The sequence below is a fragment of the Botryllus schlosseri genome, chromosome 9, assembly GCF_051294905.1.
Source record: "Botryllus schlosseri isolate E-star chromosome 9, Bs_hap1, whole genome shotgun sequence".
Lineage (NCBI taxonomy): Eukaryota > Metazoa > Chordata > Ascidiacea > Stolidobranchia > Styelidae > Botryllus > Botryllus schlosseri.
The window spans coordinates 7,938,096-7,957,160 of NC_137244.1; the positions used below are offsets into that span (position 1 = coordinate 7,938,096).

At 39.8% G+C, this 19,065-nt stretch overlaps 1 protein-coding gene across 1 annotated transcript in view; it reads right to left on the reverse strand.

Moving 5' to 3' along the window:
• Positions 1-19,065, reverse strand: part of LOC145447139 (uncharacterized) — a 219,047-nt gene that overhangs the window by 166,194 nt on the left and 33,788 nt on the right. The window contains exons 7-8 of the mRNA XM_080325560.1: positions 7,493-7,599; positions 3,104-3,230 (exon numbers count right to left, since the gene is read on the reverse strand). Of these exons, the coding sequence (XP_080181686.1) occupies positions 3,104-3,230; positions 7,493-7,599 (234 nt within the window). The remainder of the gene's footprint in view (positions 1-3,103; positions 3,231-7,492; positions 7,600-19,065) is intronic.

Genomic DNA, 19,065 nt, shown 5'->3' on the forward strand with positions numbered 1-19,065 from the left:
ATGCAATATGAATTTAACGAATTGACTTCCGATTTCTTAAAAGATTTTATTTAATCTTGAAATTTTACTCGCGCTGCACGCGATTCAAGGCGACTTCATTACTCGATTTTAATATAGTAGCGTCCGTTGCAATCAGAGCCCACATTACAGATGGGAACAGCAAAGGAAAATGATGCACCTCATATGGAAATACCAACTCGGAATCGTGTGCTCCTCACTATACCGACAATCCTAGTTGGAGCTCAAGAAATGACAGCATGTAACAAAGTCACTAATAACAATTGACCCACCCGAAGATGCACCATAATTTATAACATGCCCTGAATTTTCGAAAACACCCCCTGCATCAACTCTCTATACCGATAAATCTGATCACATGGGCTGAGAAAGGGTAAATGTTTGATAGTAATAGGCTATGCAAAACTACTAGTATTAACGACGAATTTCATTAGGGAATCTGAAATTTTTTTCGCGCTTAGCGCGACCAGCACGTTATTAGGGACCTCTGGAGATTTCGCGGCGTATGGTAAGCCTATCGATATCATTAAATAGATTAGTCCGGAGTTCACCGGAAATGGACATCGACACTTTAACATGGGTATTTGGCGTTACGACTACGCCATGGAATGCGGCCGTAGGCCACGTAAGTATAGTCGAAATGCGGCCGTGAATGGCGAAAAGGTTGTCCACACCTGGTTTATACCTTTATATCCAGCAGCCGTATTATTCGTACCACACATCACCTAATGATTAGGGCTGAGCACAATGATTGGACTACTGGAATCTGAATCGAGTATTTATTCTAATGATTTGAGTCGAGTGGTAAAAAACGATTTTTTCGAGTACTGAAATTATACGCTCCTCACTACTGAAACTCAATTCACTAACGAGAATTATAGTTTCGATAATATTTTCCACTTCGGAATCCTTGAAACCTTGATTAGCCGTGTCGCATCATACGAGACATAGTATAAAGCTACAAACGTTACTGGAAATAACACATTTCCGAAGTCACGATCGATCATTCCACAACATTGTCATGAAGTGCAATCCAATCGGTATGGTCGAAAATATACCAAAGTATCTTTAATGTGACGGATAGCCGGCATTATGTTCTTTGTGGTGATATGAAGGTACATGTTTTAATGTTGACATGGTGCATTCTGTTGTGACGTGATAATGAGTTATACTCGAATACTCGACTCGAATCGGAGAATAATATGTGATTCAGAATCGAATCACTCCTGTACTCGATTTTGCCCAGCTCTATTATTGATTTTGTGTTCGCACCAGTATTTAAAATGGATATTTAGTGTGATAGTCGTTCACTTTTCCGCCATCACTTGTATATTAGTTTCGCTGCAGGCTTATTCATCTTTTTGTATGTTATATAAAGCGTGTCTACCGAACCTTTCACATGGGCAACTATATATTTATCTCTAAACGCATCATTTCGTCGTTTATTGCTTTACCACCACACCCACCTCACTTTCAATTGTCGTTAGATCATTAGAAATGTAATTCGAATCTTAGTCTGTAATCACTACCATGTAATGCTGAGTCCTTCACTTAGTAGCTTGATCGTTGACTATAGTGTCCATTTTTTGTTCTGTTTAGAGGTATTCATGGTGTTTGTCGACTACTATGGTCATTGGTCATTCACACCAGGCCGGTATTATCCATTTTTATTCCGTAACTGCCGACTTATAGCACGGCCCACTTCTAGGCTTTTTGTAAGACCCGCTACGCGGTTGAGGTGGTGAGGAGGAGCCTATATGAACCTCCAACACGTAAGTATAGGAATTCTGAAGTCGCCTCGGTCGGACTCGAACCCGCAACCCATTGGTGTTGCAGCTGCGGATTATACTACTGCGCTATCTCGCCACTACTATAGTGTCCATAATAGTCTAAAGCTTTTACCAACCAGGGGGGGGGGCTTGCAGCGTATCACGCAATAATTACCCTGATTACCCCGATTTGCTTACTATTACACTCGCTGATTCGCATGGTAGCCTATACCTGTTGTCGTGTTGCACTCCGGTGTGCCAGTCGCATTTTAGTCACCGTTGAACGAGCAATCGCATTTAGTCACCGTCCGAGGAGCAGTCGCATTTAATCTTCGTCGGACGAGCATCGTCGTGTTTTAGTTGTTTTAATAAAAGAGCAATGGTGACGTGTCTACTATGTCTTACCGAGCCGCTTTCCTAGAAGAACGCGAGCCCACGACCGGAGAACACGCTATAATAGCAAGGCGAAAAATTTAAATTTGAAAGACGTTCAAGTTTTAATCCCAGGCTAACAAACGTCCAATCCTAAATTCGCGGTACGGTACTTGAGCTGCGTGAATTAAAACTTCTCCGTTTTTCGATCAATCCTGGCGAATACTCCAATCGTCACGAGCAACCTTCCATTTAGTTCCTTATTCTGGGAAAGAAGCCCTTCTGTCACACGCGCAACCTTTTGCTGAAAACAACCGCTGTTTCCACTCTGGTGATTCCTAACCTCAATCTTCATCGCTAATCCCCAGGGATTTTGAACAAAAGGACTATCGCTGGCTTCCCGCCTGAATAGTTCCTGTTGTTATTAAAGTTGAAGATGACGATAAGCCTTAAAATGGATGTCCCACATTACATTCTATTCTGAAGCCTACTTCGTGTTGGAACGGCTGGCCTACTGAAATTATGTCGATATGAACCTATTGATTGTTGCGATATTGAATTCCTATTTCTATTAAATGCCTATTTCCAATATGCTGATTTTCAGCAATCTCTGACACGCCCTGCTAAAACCGTACTGGCAAGATCGTAGCACTCTACGCGTTTGTGCAACCCTAATGTATATGGAATTACAATTTTATCAAAATCTTTCTTTCTTGACCACAAGAAATGCCCGCCCATACATGTGACAAATGAAATAATTTACGGATTGTTTCGGTGAATCGAGTTACGATCTCATGTCCGTAATTGAATACAGCGTAAAGAACAGTAAATTTCCTTACGTCCACGTATGTAAACTCGTTTACTGCTCAAAAAGGTGTAAATTTACGGATTTTTCTAACAGTGTACCCGCAGATCGCAAACATAAACAAAACATGGTTGTATACCAGGTGTCGAGTTGCCATCGATCTCCAGGTCTGGTACAACACCTTGATAGAATTCTTGTGCAGTGATAATAAATGTTTCTTCATACTCCTGGGTAAATAGTAGACTTCTAGTCACATTTCCCAGACTCTAAAATGCAAATAATGATGCATAAGAATTGGACTGGACTCGAGCTCAAGTAATGATGTAAAAAAGTTGTTCCCGAAGAGCAGAATATTGCCCCCCAATGGAGATCATGAGAGACGAGGGAGAAAAAGGTGTTGAGGTAGACAAGCAAAACTGCATGAAATAGAGAGAACCTATTAATTGAAGACTACGGAAAAGTAGAAGGATTACCTTAATGATGATCTCCACTCTTTATAGTGGGGCGATAACGATATGTTGTGCTTGATAATGGGGAGCTGTGTCAAAAACGTTTACGAACCAGTGATGTAAACATTCGTTCTATTTCTTTCCAGGACGAGCATAACGAAATTCCCTATGCAGCAGTAGAAATATACGATTTGAAAGATACCATAGTTGGTCAGTTGAGAAGTATTCCTACTGTCCCGAAGTTTATATAGATCCACTATTCGCACCAGGGGTAAATTTGTAGACTATTTTTAATGCTACTTTATCATTTTTGAATACATTCTTCTTAGTTCACCTGTTTGATTTAGATAAAGAGCAATATACAGCTAGATTCTCACCACCTTTTCGAGTGACGTGGCAGATTGTTAATGTAATCCCAAACAGACGTCCGACGATAAAAGATCAAAACCTGAGAATTATCATCAATCATTTGGCGTTAGTTACATAACGTATACAGTAATTCTGAAAACTGGTAACGGGAATTAACATACGAAAATATGGGACATCCAGTCAAAATCTACTGACTTGAGTATATGACATTTATCGAACATGATGTATTCTAATTCTAACTGAGATGTTGTAAAATCGCAACTTCCACGTCTATATGAATATAGGAATTTTAAAGGATACCGATGTAAGTGCTTTATATCGCAAGATAGGGATTAGACGAGGGATCCATCATCCAGAATCTTTAAGATGCATTTCCGCATCGATACGCATTACACATCTATAAACTTTGATTGGTAATGCCACAAATGCTGGCGATAAAGGGATTTTAATCGGCCGATTGTTGAGACTGTCACCCATAAAACGTTTTACGTCATTACTGTAATAAGCAGATTTCGTACTGTTTCCGATTACTCATTGAGGTTTTGACCAACTCTACTCCTTGCTCAAATGGTAATCTATTTAGACCACCGCGTTTTCAACGTCAAGAGCATTTAAAGAAAGTTTTTTTTTTAGTTTATAGTTGTTCCGTTCTGGGAGTCATATAAACATACTCACAGTTCCTTGATGCCCCTCCATCATCGCAATAGAACAATATTTCAAAAGTTGCAACGATATCTGTGACTTGATTAGCCAATCTGCAGTTTTCGCAAAGATACATCATGCAATTTTGAAACTATCACGTTTTGTATTGAAAGTACTATCGCCAGGCAATGAAAGTCCTTACTTCATTCTGTAATTGAATGTTTCTGGCTTTGAATACACTCTCGGAATAGTTTTCATTTCAGCGACATGAGCCTATTCATTCGTAATTAAGTTATCACTCACCAAGGACCTGCTTGTGATATACCAAATTCCAGTGTTGGGATGACTCGAGTCAACGTTTTTGTTTGACTTGACTTGAGTCGACTCACTTTGCAAAAATGACTTGACTTGAGTCGACTCACTTTGCAAAAATGACTTGACTTGACTCGATGTTTAAAATATGCGGATTGATTCGTGACTCGCAGCAAAATTTACGAGTCAAGTTCAAGTCAAGTGCTGATCATTGTCGACTAAATCGCTGTAACCTGTACAAGTCCGTATTGTTACCAATATTGCGGATTAACTGTGTGCGCAACCAATTACTCAATGAATGTGAGTTTTATCGAGCCTCCATTGCTATATCAAAGAGAAAATGAACGCAAACGTAGTGATCGGAGCTTACAGCTTACGCTGTCGTAAACTAGTAGTGAAGTAATCTAATAATAGAGAGAGAGAGAGAGAGAGAGAGAGAGAGAAAAGCAGGTATTCGGTTTCGCCTGCAAAATCTAGATGCTTTTGACGACGGGGATGCGATACGACCATAAGGTCATCTGGTCTGCACCTCCACTTTTTTCCTCCATGCAACTCTCTTCTATAAACTTCTCTCGGTGCCCATTGCTGATATATCCAACCTTCATGTCTGATATAAATCGAACGAACATCGTATATATCAGTGGTTTTATCCCTTTTTCTCTCATTGCCCTTTTCGGATATTTCATGGTTCCCCCCCCCCCCGTATTTTTCAAATACTGTACTAAAGACGATGGGGCAGAGGTTCTACCTGAAATATTTCGCGCTTGCATCGCGCCCGATGACCACTCGACTAACTAACGATTCAATAATTGTATGAACTATTGTCAGGATCAAATCATCTAAGTCCTTATAACTCATGTTGGTTACAGACTCATACCCATCTGGTTCGAGCCCAATGTACACACCCCGATTTGGTCACGTTGTATTGTGTAGCTCTCGAAAGCAATGATATTTAGCTAATCATTCTGGTCAGAAACTTGAAGTCATGTTCATTGTACAAATGGCTCTTATTACTCTCGAAAGTGGTATAGAACCACGCTTCCATATTTCGAGACGCAGTGTGCTGCAATAGATATTACCTAGTTCCAAACGTTGTGCTGGGAAAACCTTCATCTAGTGCTATCGAATTGTGTTAAGGTCGATTTTGCTATCTAAGAGTACGTGCATGAGCGTAAAACACACATTTCAGATGAAACATAGTAACCAACGCATTCGCCGGAACACTAAAAACATGGTCAGTATATTTCGCGCAAGGAGCGACGAAAGCTTTGTATAATAAAATTGATTAATTTTATTTGGAATCGTTGAATGAATTTTGCAACGAGACCTCAAGCATATACAGAACTATAGAACTTTGCATCCCTATGAAAACGACATATGTAGCCTACTATTACGTCATTTTGATTCGGCACCCCATGACCGTCCCAGCGCCCGCCATATCGCCCCCGGAGTATTTACGCCCCCTTTGAAACCCAAATCGCCCTCACGGGGCGCTAGCGACATGGTTAAGAACCACTGTTTTATTCGTTTATATTACTCATCAACAATTGGAGCAGGCTTACATTGTATATCTTGGATGGGTAGTGTAGCGTATCGGATCATATCATTTATTTTTTCAGCTTTCTTAGATTTCGTATTCTATATCTTGCATTTTGGCTGATAATTAAAGACTGGGACTTTACCGTTACTGGCGTAGTTTAGCAGTTTCACGTATGAGTTACCGATACAGCGCTCTACTATATTCGTTCCACGATTGAGAATCCTCTATTTGAAACAGCTAGCAAAATGCAATGATGCTTTGAATTATGCGTCGTACTTTGAAAATTCAACTTGAGTAGAGACTTGAGTCGAGTCACTTTCGAAAATCGATTGATTTGATTTGACTTGAGTCAAAATGTGCAATAGGGCTGTTACACGACTTTTTTTCTTGTCAGAGTGACGAAATTTGCCACCGTGAATACTATTATTTAAAAATTGGCATGAATTTTAATTTGGCAAAACTCATTTTCTACTGGTAGGAATTGATTCAAATTTGGTGTGCATAATTTTTTTGTGCAACCTGACGATTTAATAACCTAACAAGCAACATTTAGAAATAAAGTTGTTGTTTTTTCGAACAGTCCTAATGCGCAATGACTCGAGATGAGTTGTGACTCAACGGTAGTGACTTTATCCCAGTATTACCGCATTCCAACTTCACAACAATGTCACCTTTTCCGTAGCAAGTTTCAGCGGACATTTTACATACACATAATTGCCATGGAAACGGGTTGCTCATCTCTATTTGTTGGACAGCATATTGTTCTTGCAAGTGACTCACTTATATTTTTCATCACATTTTATGAAAAAACTGAAGTTAGACCTACATACTAGCATGATTCATCACGAAGGATAACATCTCAAAGCTGATACCCGAAGTCACCCCGGTAAAATTTATAAGTTGGACAATTTAACTACATTCAGAAGGCAAATTGCAAATGAAACGGGTCTCTATGACTTTCTGATACGATTGTTGATGTACAATGTTCTTTCCAATTCTCCACTAGTTGCTGACGATTACCCCTGACGAGTGTCAGCCAAAAATATTCGGGTTCATTTCGATATGAATATACTATTCAATTGAATCAACCAAGTATCTTCTGTTTCGTTATTTATATACGCAGTGATTATCGTACTGGTGAATTATGACTATTGTAAGAGACCTCAAGATAGGATTCGTTTTCAAATTGCAATTTCAAAATTTTACTCCTGCTCACTTCACATGATGCTTTAGATCCCCGATAATAACCCATATAATACCGGAAAGGAACATTTGCTTCAACATAATTTAGTCTTGCCATGTAGGATGTGGCTGGATCCCCACCTAGAAAAATAAAAATGCGTTGAATGATATACGGTTCGGTTAGCCTCTGAAATATAATTAATTAAAATTATGTATCAATGTAGACTTCATTTATATGTACTTGCTTCTTGTGTGTCTTGTTACCATTTGAATACATCAGAAATGCTGTGTCTGCACTCAAAGAGCTGGAATTTAACTTGGACTGTGACTTTATCTGTTACTACATTTATTGCAAACGTTACACTTACCAGTGGGAAGGGAATGATTAGGGGATTGCGAATGACTGGACCCAATTCTGAATTCTATGGCGAGATGTGGTACCGATGGATCAAAAATTGGAAAATGATCTCTGGCCCCAATATTTTCAGCCGATAACAGCAGATCTTTTGCTGGCTCAACACTTTGATACACGCTCTACCTATCGCGCATATATACATGAATATCCGTCTTTTCAAAAAATATTTATGAACGTTCAAAATCTGTTGCTCGAACGTATCATCGGTCCCCACCAGGTGGGTCCACTGGCACACGACCCGGGGACCTATGAGACATTCTCTCAAAAACTCAGATGTGACAACTTTTCTTGCTTTTCTTGTATTATAATCTAAGCTACAGCATGCCAAAGAATAATGTTTGGTCGCAACCGTCAAAAATAGAATTAATAATACCTCAAATGTTGCCATAAAGTCACGTTTCGATTTAGGCTCGAACATATAAATTTGAGGATACATACATATTGCCTGTAAATCGACATTGTGACTTTCAAATACCTCGTTATAGCGATAAAACATCAGATGCAATTATTACATAAAGAGTTACTGTACGTAGGCATGTTTCAATTGTTGCATGATTAGTATGCTTCATTATTTTGCTTGATTTGGCTATTGTATCATCGGTCCCCACCCAACGAATTTTATACATGAATCGAAAAAAATTCCACCCAAGGAAAATATTAAATAAAATAATATGTGCCATTATTTAGCCTGATACAAGCCCTACACTTCACATTAAAAATGATTGCTGGTTTGCTCGTGTTGAAGGTTACACATAAAAATGTATGCGCCGATCGAAATTTAGTTTACATCCCCCAAAACAGAAAATATCTGTCAGAGACCCCATAGCTCGCGCCGCACGTCGAAATTTTTTGTATGTGAGGAAATATTTTGCCAGCATGCAATTCTAGACATGTTCACGGAGTGTAATAATGGAATTATCATAGAGAATTTCCCAAGTATTTTCGGTCTCAGGGATCCATCGGTACCACATCTCCCCTATATATGATAAGCAGGGCATGGTATGGTGTGAAACGAAATTTCGGTATGGAAAAGTGCAACTATGATATGGTATGTAGAATGGTATATAAATTTTGGCCATGCTCTTTCATACTTTTGTAGTTTTGCCAAAACCATGACAGTGATCCTACTTTCGATTTGTCAGATTGATTGCATACCACAGAAAATCGTCCATTGTTTATGGTCACATCTCAAATTGCGATTCATGACTGACTCACCCCGGTCGACATCTATTATGGACAATAAAGTTGTGCATCCCGCATATCAAGAAAATTGATAATAATGATAACACTGGGCAACAATTTTAAACGAAAAATTTGTTGATCCTGATTTTGCACTTGAATTATGCTAATTTTGGTATGCTGATTCCAAAAATACCACTGTTTTTTTATCACGTCAAGTTTTTGCTTACCTACATATTCCCAAAATCTGCAAATGAATTTAGTCATGTTACTTTTACATACCATATAGAAATCCACACTTTTATCATATAATAAGGTATCTAGCCAGGAGGTCAATCGAATTATTAGAGGAAAAAGTACTATCGATCTGGCCGATGCTTTCACCCATTTTTGCTTAGAGGATGTAATCATCCGATGATATTTCAGACACATATTCGATGCGAACTGCAAAATATGGCAAGAAAAATAAACATTGCATTTACTATCAGCTCTAGGTTCAATGCCCCATTCAGCTTATATAGTGTAATTTGAAACTCATAAAAGCTCGATAATTTGGATCAAGATTAAGATCTTAGGGATATTAGGACTAATGGTGAAGATTTTGTAATCGAAGATGATTCAGAACGTGGAGTAGTCCATCAACTCAAGTTAAATGATCTGCCATAGGCTTTGGAACTTGGAAGAGAAATATTGGGAACTTTCAGCATCCTTGCGAATTTAAAAAAGATTACTTGGCAAGAGAGCGAAGATATCTCACTTTCGATCATGAGATTCGGAGTTTTTATCATGGGGCTACTGTCGGTGGATTTCTGTATTGCCGTGATACTGGCTTTGGCATGACACTGTTACTATGGGTTGCTGGCGGAGATATGAGTCCCGATTTACAACTCACGTGAATAGCGAATGTCTATTGGTAGCTCAAAAAGGATCCTAAAGTGTGACATTCTCCTAAATGGTAACGTCTTTGATGCAGTAACAATTGCATACTCAGTTAGTCTTCGTGAATAATACAGAAACATCGAGAATAATACAGTAACATTAAATTGTTGCAATATCTCAAGCACGATTTGGATTGGATCATTCGCATATGTGTCGGCTTTGAAATATTGTGTTTCCATAGTGGTCAGACAATAACAATGCACATGTCACCCTGAAACACATGTGCTACTGCCATATGTTTATGTCGGACAGCAGACATTCGAAAAATCTAAAATATCTAAATATTTACCTGGAAAACCTTGGCATAGTCAGCGATAGGCAATAAGAAAGCAACCCTCAATATCCGAATATGAGGGGGGTGAGATCCCAGAGTATATTGGAGCTTACATATGTTAACTGACTTGTGTATCAAACGAGACAACCCACCGAATTATGAAGTATGAGCGTACATTTGTACCCTGAAACTCGTACAATATTTGTTATGCAGAAGAAATATCGAATTAAATGAAGCAAATGAAACAGTGCAAATGTCTATTTGGAGTTTATTGATTTACTTGCTTGTAGTAAGGGAAACTTATGAAAATCTGTGAACTATATTGTTACCAAACAATTTCTTCACCAATATGTTTGTTAAGGTGTGTAATAACATGTGGTAAAATGTTGAAGTTCAACTCTTGTAGGAAACCCCCCAAAAAAGCTGTTAAATTTAACGAATTAAAAAAAAAATTAAAAAAAAAATTAAAAATCTTTATCGCCCATAAGTAACTTAGGACGTGTTTAATAATGGTTTTCCATGATTCTCAGTTGATTGTTAACACTTATAATTCACTACAGACTCTGCTTTGTGAATTTGACGAATTAAAAAATAAATAAAATAAAAAAATCTTTATCGCCCATAAGTAACTTAGGACGTGTTTGATAATGGTTTTCCATGATTCTCAATTAATTGTTACCACTTGTAATTCACTACAGGCTGTGCTGTGTGAAAAACACCACGCCCACTTTTATATTCATGCACAAAATCGCCTTTATTTTGCATAACTATGTTCGCTGAAGAGGTAGCCTATTTCACATGCACAATATCAGACATTTCAACAGGCATTGCCTATGCCTTCTTCGGACTCAACATCATCGTAAATGCAATTATTGCATTATAGGGTCTTTACAAAGCCTACCCCACAGGCTGAAATGCACGTGACTCATTCTTCTCGCAGCTGTATATTCGGTTGTTGCAATCTGTATGACAACTATAGCTTCTGCAACTGAACTGCAATAGCTCATCAGGCTCTATCATTCTAGTCTAATATACTAGTTTTCCTCACTTTCAGCAGTTTCTGGTCGCATTTTCAGGTACAAGTACTATTAGACGAAACCCGCATAGTTTGGTTACTTCACTATTCTTCGAAATTACCATAAAATCTTGGTCTTGGTCGTCTGAGTCTCGAGCCATATGACTTGGTTCGAGTCATGCGCAATGACTCGAGATGTCGAGTCAATACACGTCAAGTCAAGTCGAGTCGAGTGAAGAGTCCGTATTTTTAGAAAATGACTCGAGTCAAGTCGAGTCGTATAAAATCATGACTCGAGTCATTAAAACCCTGCTTTCACCTTTGACATGGCAACCATGGTCGGCGTCACTGACTTCTCATCCAGGTTGATCTGCATGGCCAATGGACATCCTAAATTCAGCTGCTCCCTCAGTATTTCGACTACGTCATCAACCGTATACTTGTGAATCCAGTTGAGTAATACATGAGCAACCCCTTTTATCCATCGTTGACGAATGGCTTCATTTCTTCAAACCATTTTAGGACAAGTTCAATGGCCCCTGCATCTCGCTTCATCTGTGTCTTGGTAAGCTCTCTGTCAACGGGTACATGTCTACTGACGTCCTCCTCCATTCGCCGGTTGACATCTGACAGATGACTGAAAGTGGGCACCCAACATCTGTGGCCAGAAAAGCTGTTGCTCATTCTTCCTCTGCGGGTTCACTAACGTGGTTCCCGTGGGCGGCAGACGTTCTAATGCAGTGGTTCTCAAAGTGGGGGTGGCGGGTCGTGGGAGCATCTGAGGGGAGGCGCGAAGCCGCCTGAGAGAGATGATTTTCTTGAACTCGGAATGAATTTAATTTGTGCTGAAACCTCCATTTTCAACAATGGAAATAATCCTAATTAGGCCTTTCGATTTGAAATGTCATAATTCCGCCGTACCATCCACACACTGATGCTAGATTTTGAGTGATACCGAATCTTGCACTAATCAGATGTCCCTGAATGAAGTGTAACTGGTAATGCATGTAGCTGCCATTGGTTTTTGATTTAGGTTGCGGTCAGGTCCGTTCCAGCTAAGATCAAGTGGGGTAATAGAAGGGGTTAGGCACCAAAATCGCTAAAATATCTATGGGCTACATGTAATCATTGCACATGGTTATGTTTAATAAATTATTCAACTGCAACTACATATTTGAGAAGCCATAATACCTCCCGTGCCACCAAACAATGCATTGGGGTTGCAAACATTGGTTGCTATTTTTAATACTTTTTGATATGACGATAAGAGGGGGGAATTTTTTATCAAGGGGCGTGCCGAAAAAAGTTTAAGAACCGCTGATGATGGCCTGCAGGTGTGAGGCATCTTGGTAACAATGCAGGACAGATTCCCATTGCAGTCTGCGAGTCACTCGGTTCTGATATAGACATTGGGCATATCTACCATGTAGTGGTACTCCACCCAGAGTGCAGGTGTTCTTCCTCTTTTTTGCGAATCGATTGAACGTTTCCTCAAACCTTCGCTCAAATACTCGCAATACTGTTCTGGATCCCATTTCCCCACCAATCACCTTTTCCATGAAGGACTTCATGTCACCACGCTTATCCTCAGTTAAGGCAATTTCCATGGTATGTTGATAGATAGCTGCATCGACGAGGAGGTGGAGAGGGATTGTCTTGTCAAAACATCCCCCATCCATTATGTGGATGGTTGTTGTGCTTCCAGCATAGATAAACTGGATCACATCTAGTAGCCCACAATATTCCATGTTGTCACCAATTGGTCCAAGATAAGATTTCAATAGGTGAAAACTACTCAAATTTGGAATGACTGGTAAATTTGTCTGCTTCATTATATATATAGCCTTCAGTCGAATCGGAAGATCGACGGTCACTATAGCTACCCCAACCCGCTGTGTGAACTCTTTAAGACTGGCGAATAAGGTTTTGTGGTCATCAGGGTCTCCTTCAATAACTGGAAGGAACTCGATCTGTGCGCGCTGTTTTGCATCATTACCATTGATTCTCTTCATCCAGCCATGCCAGTTGGAATGTTGAAACTCAGGATCGTTGGCTTTATTAACCCAAACCACTGCTCATAGTGTGTTACCTGGATAGATGAGCGTCTGATCCAAGCTGATCCATATGCCAAGGATCAGAAATTTTGGTGAAACAGCGACGAATCATTCAGTAACAATTGACAATGAACTCACACAATGCCGCGCTGGATTCATAGCCGCTTTTTTACTTCGGTACAATTGCGTCCATCTTATAGAACGGAATGATACAGGAAATACCGTTTTAGACCTTGCTGCATGGCTTATAACTGTATTTAAGGAACTACTGAACTGGTTTTAAGCCTATATATGTGTGTGTTACCCAGTATTACAGTATACAGAATTTGTTGAATCGTTCGGTATCGAATTACTGAACGGTATGTACTTATGACTAGATAACTATGCCATCAGTGCCATTACTTTTACATATATTTCCACAAAACAGCCTGTAGTAAAATGTAAATTTTAACAATGAATTGAGAAACATGAAAAACCATTATTAAACCCATCCTTAGTTACTTATAGCCGATAAAGATAATTTTTTAATTTTATTTAATTTTTTCAAATTTGTCAAATTTAACAGCTTTTTTTTCTGGGTTTCCCACAGAGTTGAAGTTCAACATTTTAACACATGTTATAAGAGATCTTGACATACATATTGGTGAAGAAATTGTTTCGTAACAATATAGTTCACAGATTTGCGAAATATTTCATAAAATGCCCTTACTATTGTGGTTTTTGAAACGTTTTATGCAATAAACCCAAAATATTAAAAGTACTACTTTGATGTGGATAGTAGTCAGTATGTTACTATGGCGTGGAAAATTGTAAGTATGACATGGAACGATTGGGGCGGGTATGGAGTATGGGAATTCCTCATTTCATTCCGTACGATACAATGGCCCGATAGTAAGTGCAAAATTAGGACATTAGCGGGTATCCAAACACCTTAAGGCTTTGCAACGATTGAGAATTTGTGGCGCAGTGATTTCGATATATATGCTGCGTGCGAACCATCATACAGGATCGTATAGGTCAACAGGTGGTGGTCACAGTCGAAACATGGTAATACGTGACGGAAGGTCTATGCCTACGATTGTGTTTGAAATTAAAATGCATTTGGAACAGGGATGCTTAAAACAGGGCGTTTGTTCAAAACATATTTCTTATTGTTGTTCTTCTTTATCCAAGACCACCAATGTATCATCAAAAATAATATATAAACCTACAATATTGTGTTCATCTTCATGCATGTGTAGGTGTGTTGTGCGCATTGCTCAGTGCACTATAGTGTTGTTCTCGATTCACCAAATTTCATCAACCTGTTGTTTGCGCGGTCAGGCACACAATTAAAACGTTCCAACTTTACTTTAGCTATTTTTGTATGCCTATCATGTACGTGCCTGGCGGTCAGAATCTAAATCGGAAAACAAAAGGGGGTCGCCCCTTCTGCGAATTGGCATAAATGGGGCAATGCGTGCCTGGCCGCAGCCATTCTATCCTAAAAGTCACCGTAGTGGAACTGCAGCTAAACGATTAATAAAACTATCCCGATATCTTTCTAGCTGCAGAAATAAAATCCATATGGTGCCGAGGTTGTGGTCTTTCATTATTAATCCTTTGCGAAATTCCTGGCAGTTATTTTATCACTGTTGGAGTGTCTCGATGTGGCCTCCATCTTATAGCCTATTTCTCCAGGTATTACCTGGAAATCATATGATGGGTCACTCACTTTGCTCCACATGATCCATCAGTATGGGCTCTCAACTCTCATTGCTACTCAAAATTTACAAATAAATCAAATTTCACTCCTTATAGCTCCGCCCATACTGGTTGTGTTATGTTCGTGCATTTTACGTTGGTATCGTTTATCTCTTATTTGTTGGAAGGGAGTCAAATGTGATGTGCAGCGTTATTATATCACAGAACCATTAACAACACGAATTTCGCGGCGAGTCACCAGCGGGCCCATAAGAGCCCCATAGCCGCGTGCGAGCGATCTACATAACTACTTACGTTTATATATACCGTCTGCTATCGGCACAAAAACGTATTGTATTATACTTGCCTCTCGGCTATGAATACATATGCCATCACTGGTAACATGGTGTAGGAATTGATTACTAGCGTTATAATGTCTATGGGCATATGGTTCCAATGTGCTACACCAGGGGTTCTCAACCCGCGGCCCGCAGACTTTTATTTTGTGGCCCGCGACATCTTTTATTATGAACGCACTTACTACTGTCATTATAGTGTTAGATATTAATTGAGCTACTTGGCTCTCTTATCGCATCACCTCCGCTTCGTCTGATCACTCATTCTTGGATGTGTTCTAGTTTCTTGATATATTCTCGAGTACAGATTGTTATTGTTTTAAATCAGTAGTCTGCTGGACTCTGGTTCAAGAGAATCCCGCTGCGTAGTACACTTTTAAAGAGTGTTTCACTCGCCGCGAAGGGTTTGAACAGAAACAAGAATAAGGAACGGGAAATTAAACGTCAGGAACTCATTGGTTTGTAACTCTTTGTGGACCAATCAATTTGCTTTCTCAGATATAAATGGAAAACAGATATGACATATTGGTCGAAGATCAGTTTTCGTAGCGAAGCGTAACAGCTTAAAATGCTACCACGACAATTTCTTCTGGGGTTATAGGCTTACATATCACCTGATCTTGGGGAAAAACGCCCGCTAACTTTGGGTATCAAGCCAATCAATCGATATTTCGAGGCATTGTTAACATTGCCGTCGATGTTACAGACGCATGGTTCAAAATTACTTGGAATATCGCTAAACCCAAGAAATCTGGCAGATAAAGTGTCATTTCATTAAAACTTTAACATACTGTCAGAATATCCGCTGTTTCCGGTGCATAGCGGCAAGGATAGCATCACCTGATAAATTTTGAAGCTGCAGTGGTCTGAGTCAACCGTGAACAGAAGAGTAACAGGAATGCCAGTAGATCTTTTCTCGCATGTTCTGAAACACGTTGCCGCGTAGACTACTTTAGCCTAGCATTGGACAAATCCACTGACTCCACAGAAATTATATGTGTGCGTTTTATTAGAGTGGGCTGGACATATTTGCAGAGGAAATGCTGGCAGAGCAAACGTGGGGATCGAGGGGACCAGCGAAAGACATCAACTTGATAAACCTGACTTCTATCTGTATATCTATTGGTGCTGGGCTCCAGCCATGGAAGGAAACGAGAAGGGTTGATTGGTTTGTTCAGAAATGACCCGAACGCCAGAATTCTTCTCATATCACTGAGAGCTCAATATGATAATGGCCCATGTAACGAAAAGGTTACCGTAATTTTATACTTGCTCGCTCACGCATTGAAACAGAGGGTTTGGTTCTCTGGTCGAAGGGCTTGAAGGTTCAAATACCGACTTGGCAACGAATGCAATGATGCACTCTCCATGAAGGGTCGTTGGAAGGTAATATTCTCACAAAAACAGCAACTGCAAATAACGAACGCTGTCCATTAATGCTTTAGAATGCATAAACATGCACGAAATGCCCGGATACAGCTGGCAAATAGGCTACAGTAGCCTAAATTTATTAGTAGCGCACAAATACATCGAAATATTGTTCTGCGGCCCGCAGCGCACTTTGCTGGTATAATGCGGCCCGTTATACAAGTGAAGTTGAGAACCACTGTGCTTCACCCTTCAAATAATTTCACTGTTGGTTAAATCGAGTACTTCGAAGCAAGAAATTCTCCAACATCTCTGTCACGCTAAATGTCATAAACAAGCCATCACCATGGTCACCAATGTTACCGTATACGTAGCCTAAGGGCCGCCCGTTTACAATGTTCGGTGTGAAGTCGTGTCAGGATCGACGATTCATTTCGTGATAGTGGAGGCGAGATCCCGTGTTGGGTGTTTATTCGATAATTGAGATTTTCAGTGACATTCGTCTGTCCATCTTATGCGAATTCGTTCTTTGACAATTGTTTCAGCTTCTTCAAGGAAGTATGTCATCAGGATTTTGGAGCCGGAGCCCCGGAGCTGAACTTTTTCTGCGGAGTTGGAGCTAGTTGCCGCCAGTTCAGAAATTCGAGGCTTAATTTCAGAATGTGTGTATTATTCGGTCGAAGTGCAACGGCTTTATACCCAGGACCGTAACTGTCGCACAGCAAACTCTCCAAATGGGGGGGGGGGGTCTAGCTCAAAGCGGGCCCAAAATTATTTCGTGAATGGACATAAATTACAAAGTATTTTTTTGAGAATTTAGGCTACGCAAATCAATTTTATTACGCCCTGGAGTCATTTATTTCTGCTGAATATCCTCATTATTGAGTACCGTTCCCGGAAGAAAAAATACGACCGAAATGGGCATTTCGGCAACAGCCGTTACCGCGCCACGACACATCAACACATGAAGCTTTAAGCCATGTTACATTCGAGTACGAAAAGTGTGCCGAAACGATCGACAGTGAGAAAACCTTGGCCGAAAATTACTGCCATTATGCTGACCCAAAACTTCAAAATATGTACAATACATATGCATTTAATTGTCCATGGCCGCCTATGACTGGTGCCAAATACTACTTCCCTGGCACTTTGAATCACACACGATAATTGCCAACCCATAAGAAAAATGATTAGCCACTGAAAAAATACCAATTTGAAATCGTGTGCGTCTTTTAGTTTATTACGTTGGGTGATTTCAATATCTTTTGAGATAGCGGATAGAAGGTCACGAAATAACAAGATGTAACGACGTCAATATACCAACGGACCCGCCCGAATATCGTTCATTATTATTTACGGGCCCTACATTTTCTAAGACAACACTTCACCCAGCTCTATTGGTAAAGCTGATTACGTGGGCAGAGGGTTGATACAAAAATTAGAGCAATGTATATGCAATTCTTGATATTATTCAATCCAATCATGAACTATCGAAAAACCGTACTTAACGCGATAAGGCCATTTGACCTGGCCCATTAATGAATATAATAAAGCTTGTTCACAAGTATCAATGAAAAGTATACCTTGGTGGGGGTTGGTACATCCTTCTATGGGGGGAGGGGGGGTCCACATTGTTGTGTGGGAGCTGATGAAATGCTGTTTCGGCTCTGTTTATACCGATAGCTTAATTGCAAAAGAGCTTTTAAAAATTAAATTGTAGAGATAGAATGGGCATTTCCGAAAAGTTTCGATGTTGATCCCAGTCGCCCCTGCGTAAGCTGATGTTCAGGACGTACTACCGTAACTGTCTCAATTCGACTGATGATCGAGCCTGCAACGAATGACGGCCAATACGGGCTTGCCATCACAAATCATACGTATTAGTTGCCTTCCTGACTTCCAGGGAAGTACTGGTAATTCGTTACGCATCGATGACCTGATATAATATCGCACTATTACTTGTTCACGGATGTTCACTTTATGTCATAGTCCTTGTAGAAGTAAAAAGTTATCGTTATGTTACAAGGGAAATCGATTAGATATGGGAAATAATCGATCACGATTAAGATTACTTCGGATTTTTTCAAATGTTATCGATTGCGATTAAGAATATTTGAAAATGCTGTAATCGCCGTAATCGATTCCGATTACCAATCACCATTGCCCCATCTCTGGTTCGAGTACGGTGGCATTCTTAGTAAAATCACTTCTGCCAATATTTTTTTTTCACACTTTCAACCTTAATTTGAGAACTTATTATGTTTATAGCGCATTGTCGCTTTAGCTAGTTAAGCCAGTCAAGCCAGTGGTGCAAACACAAAACG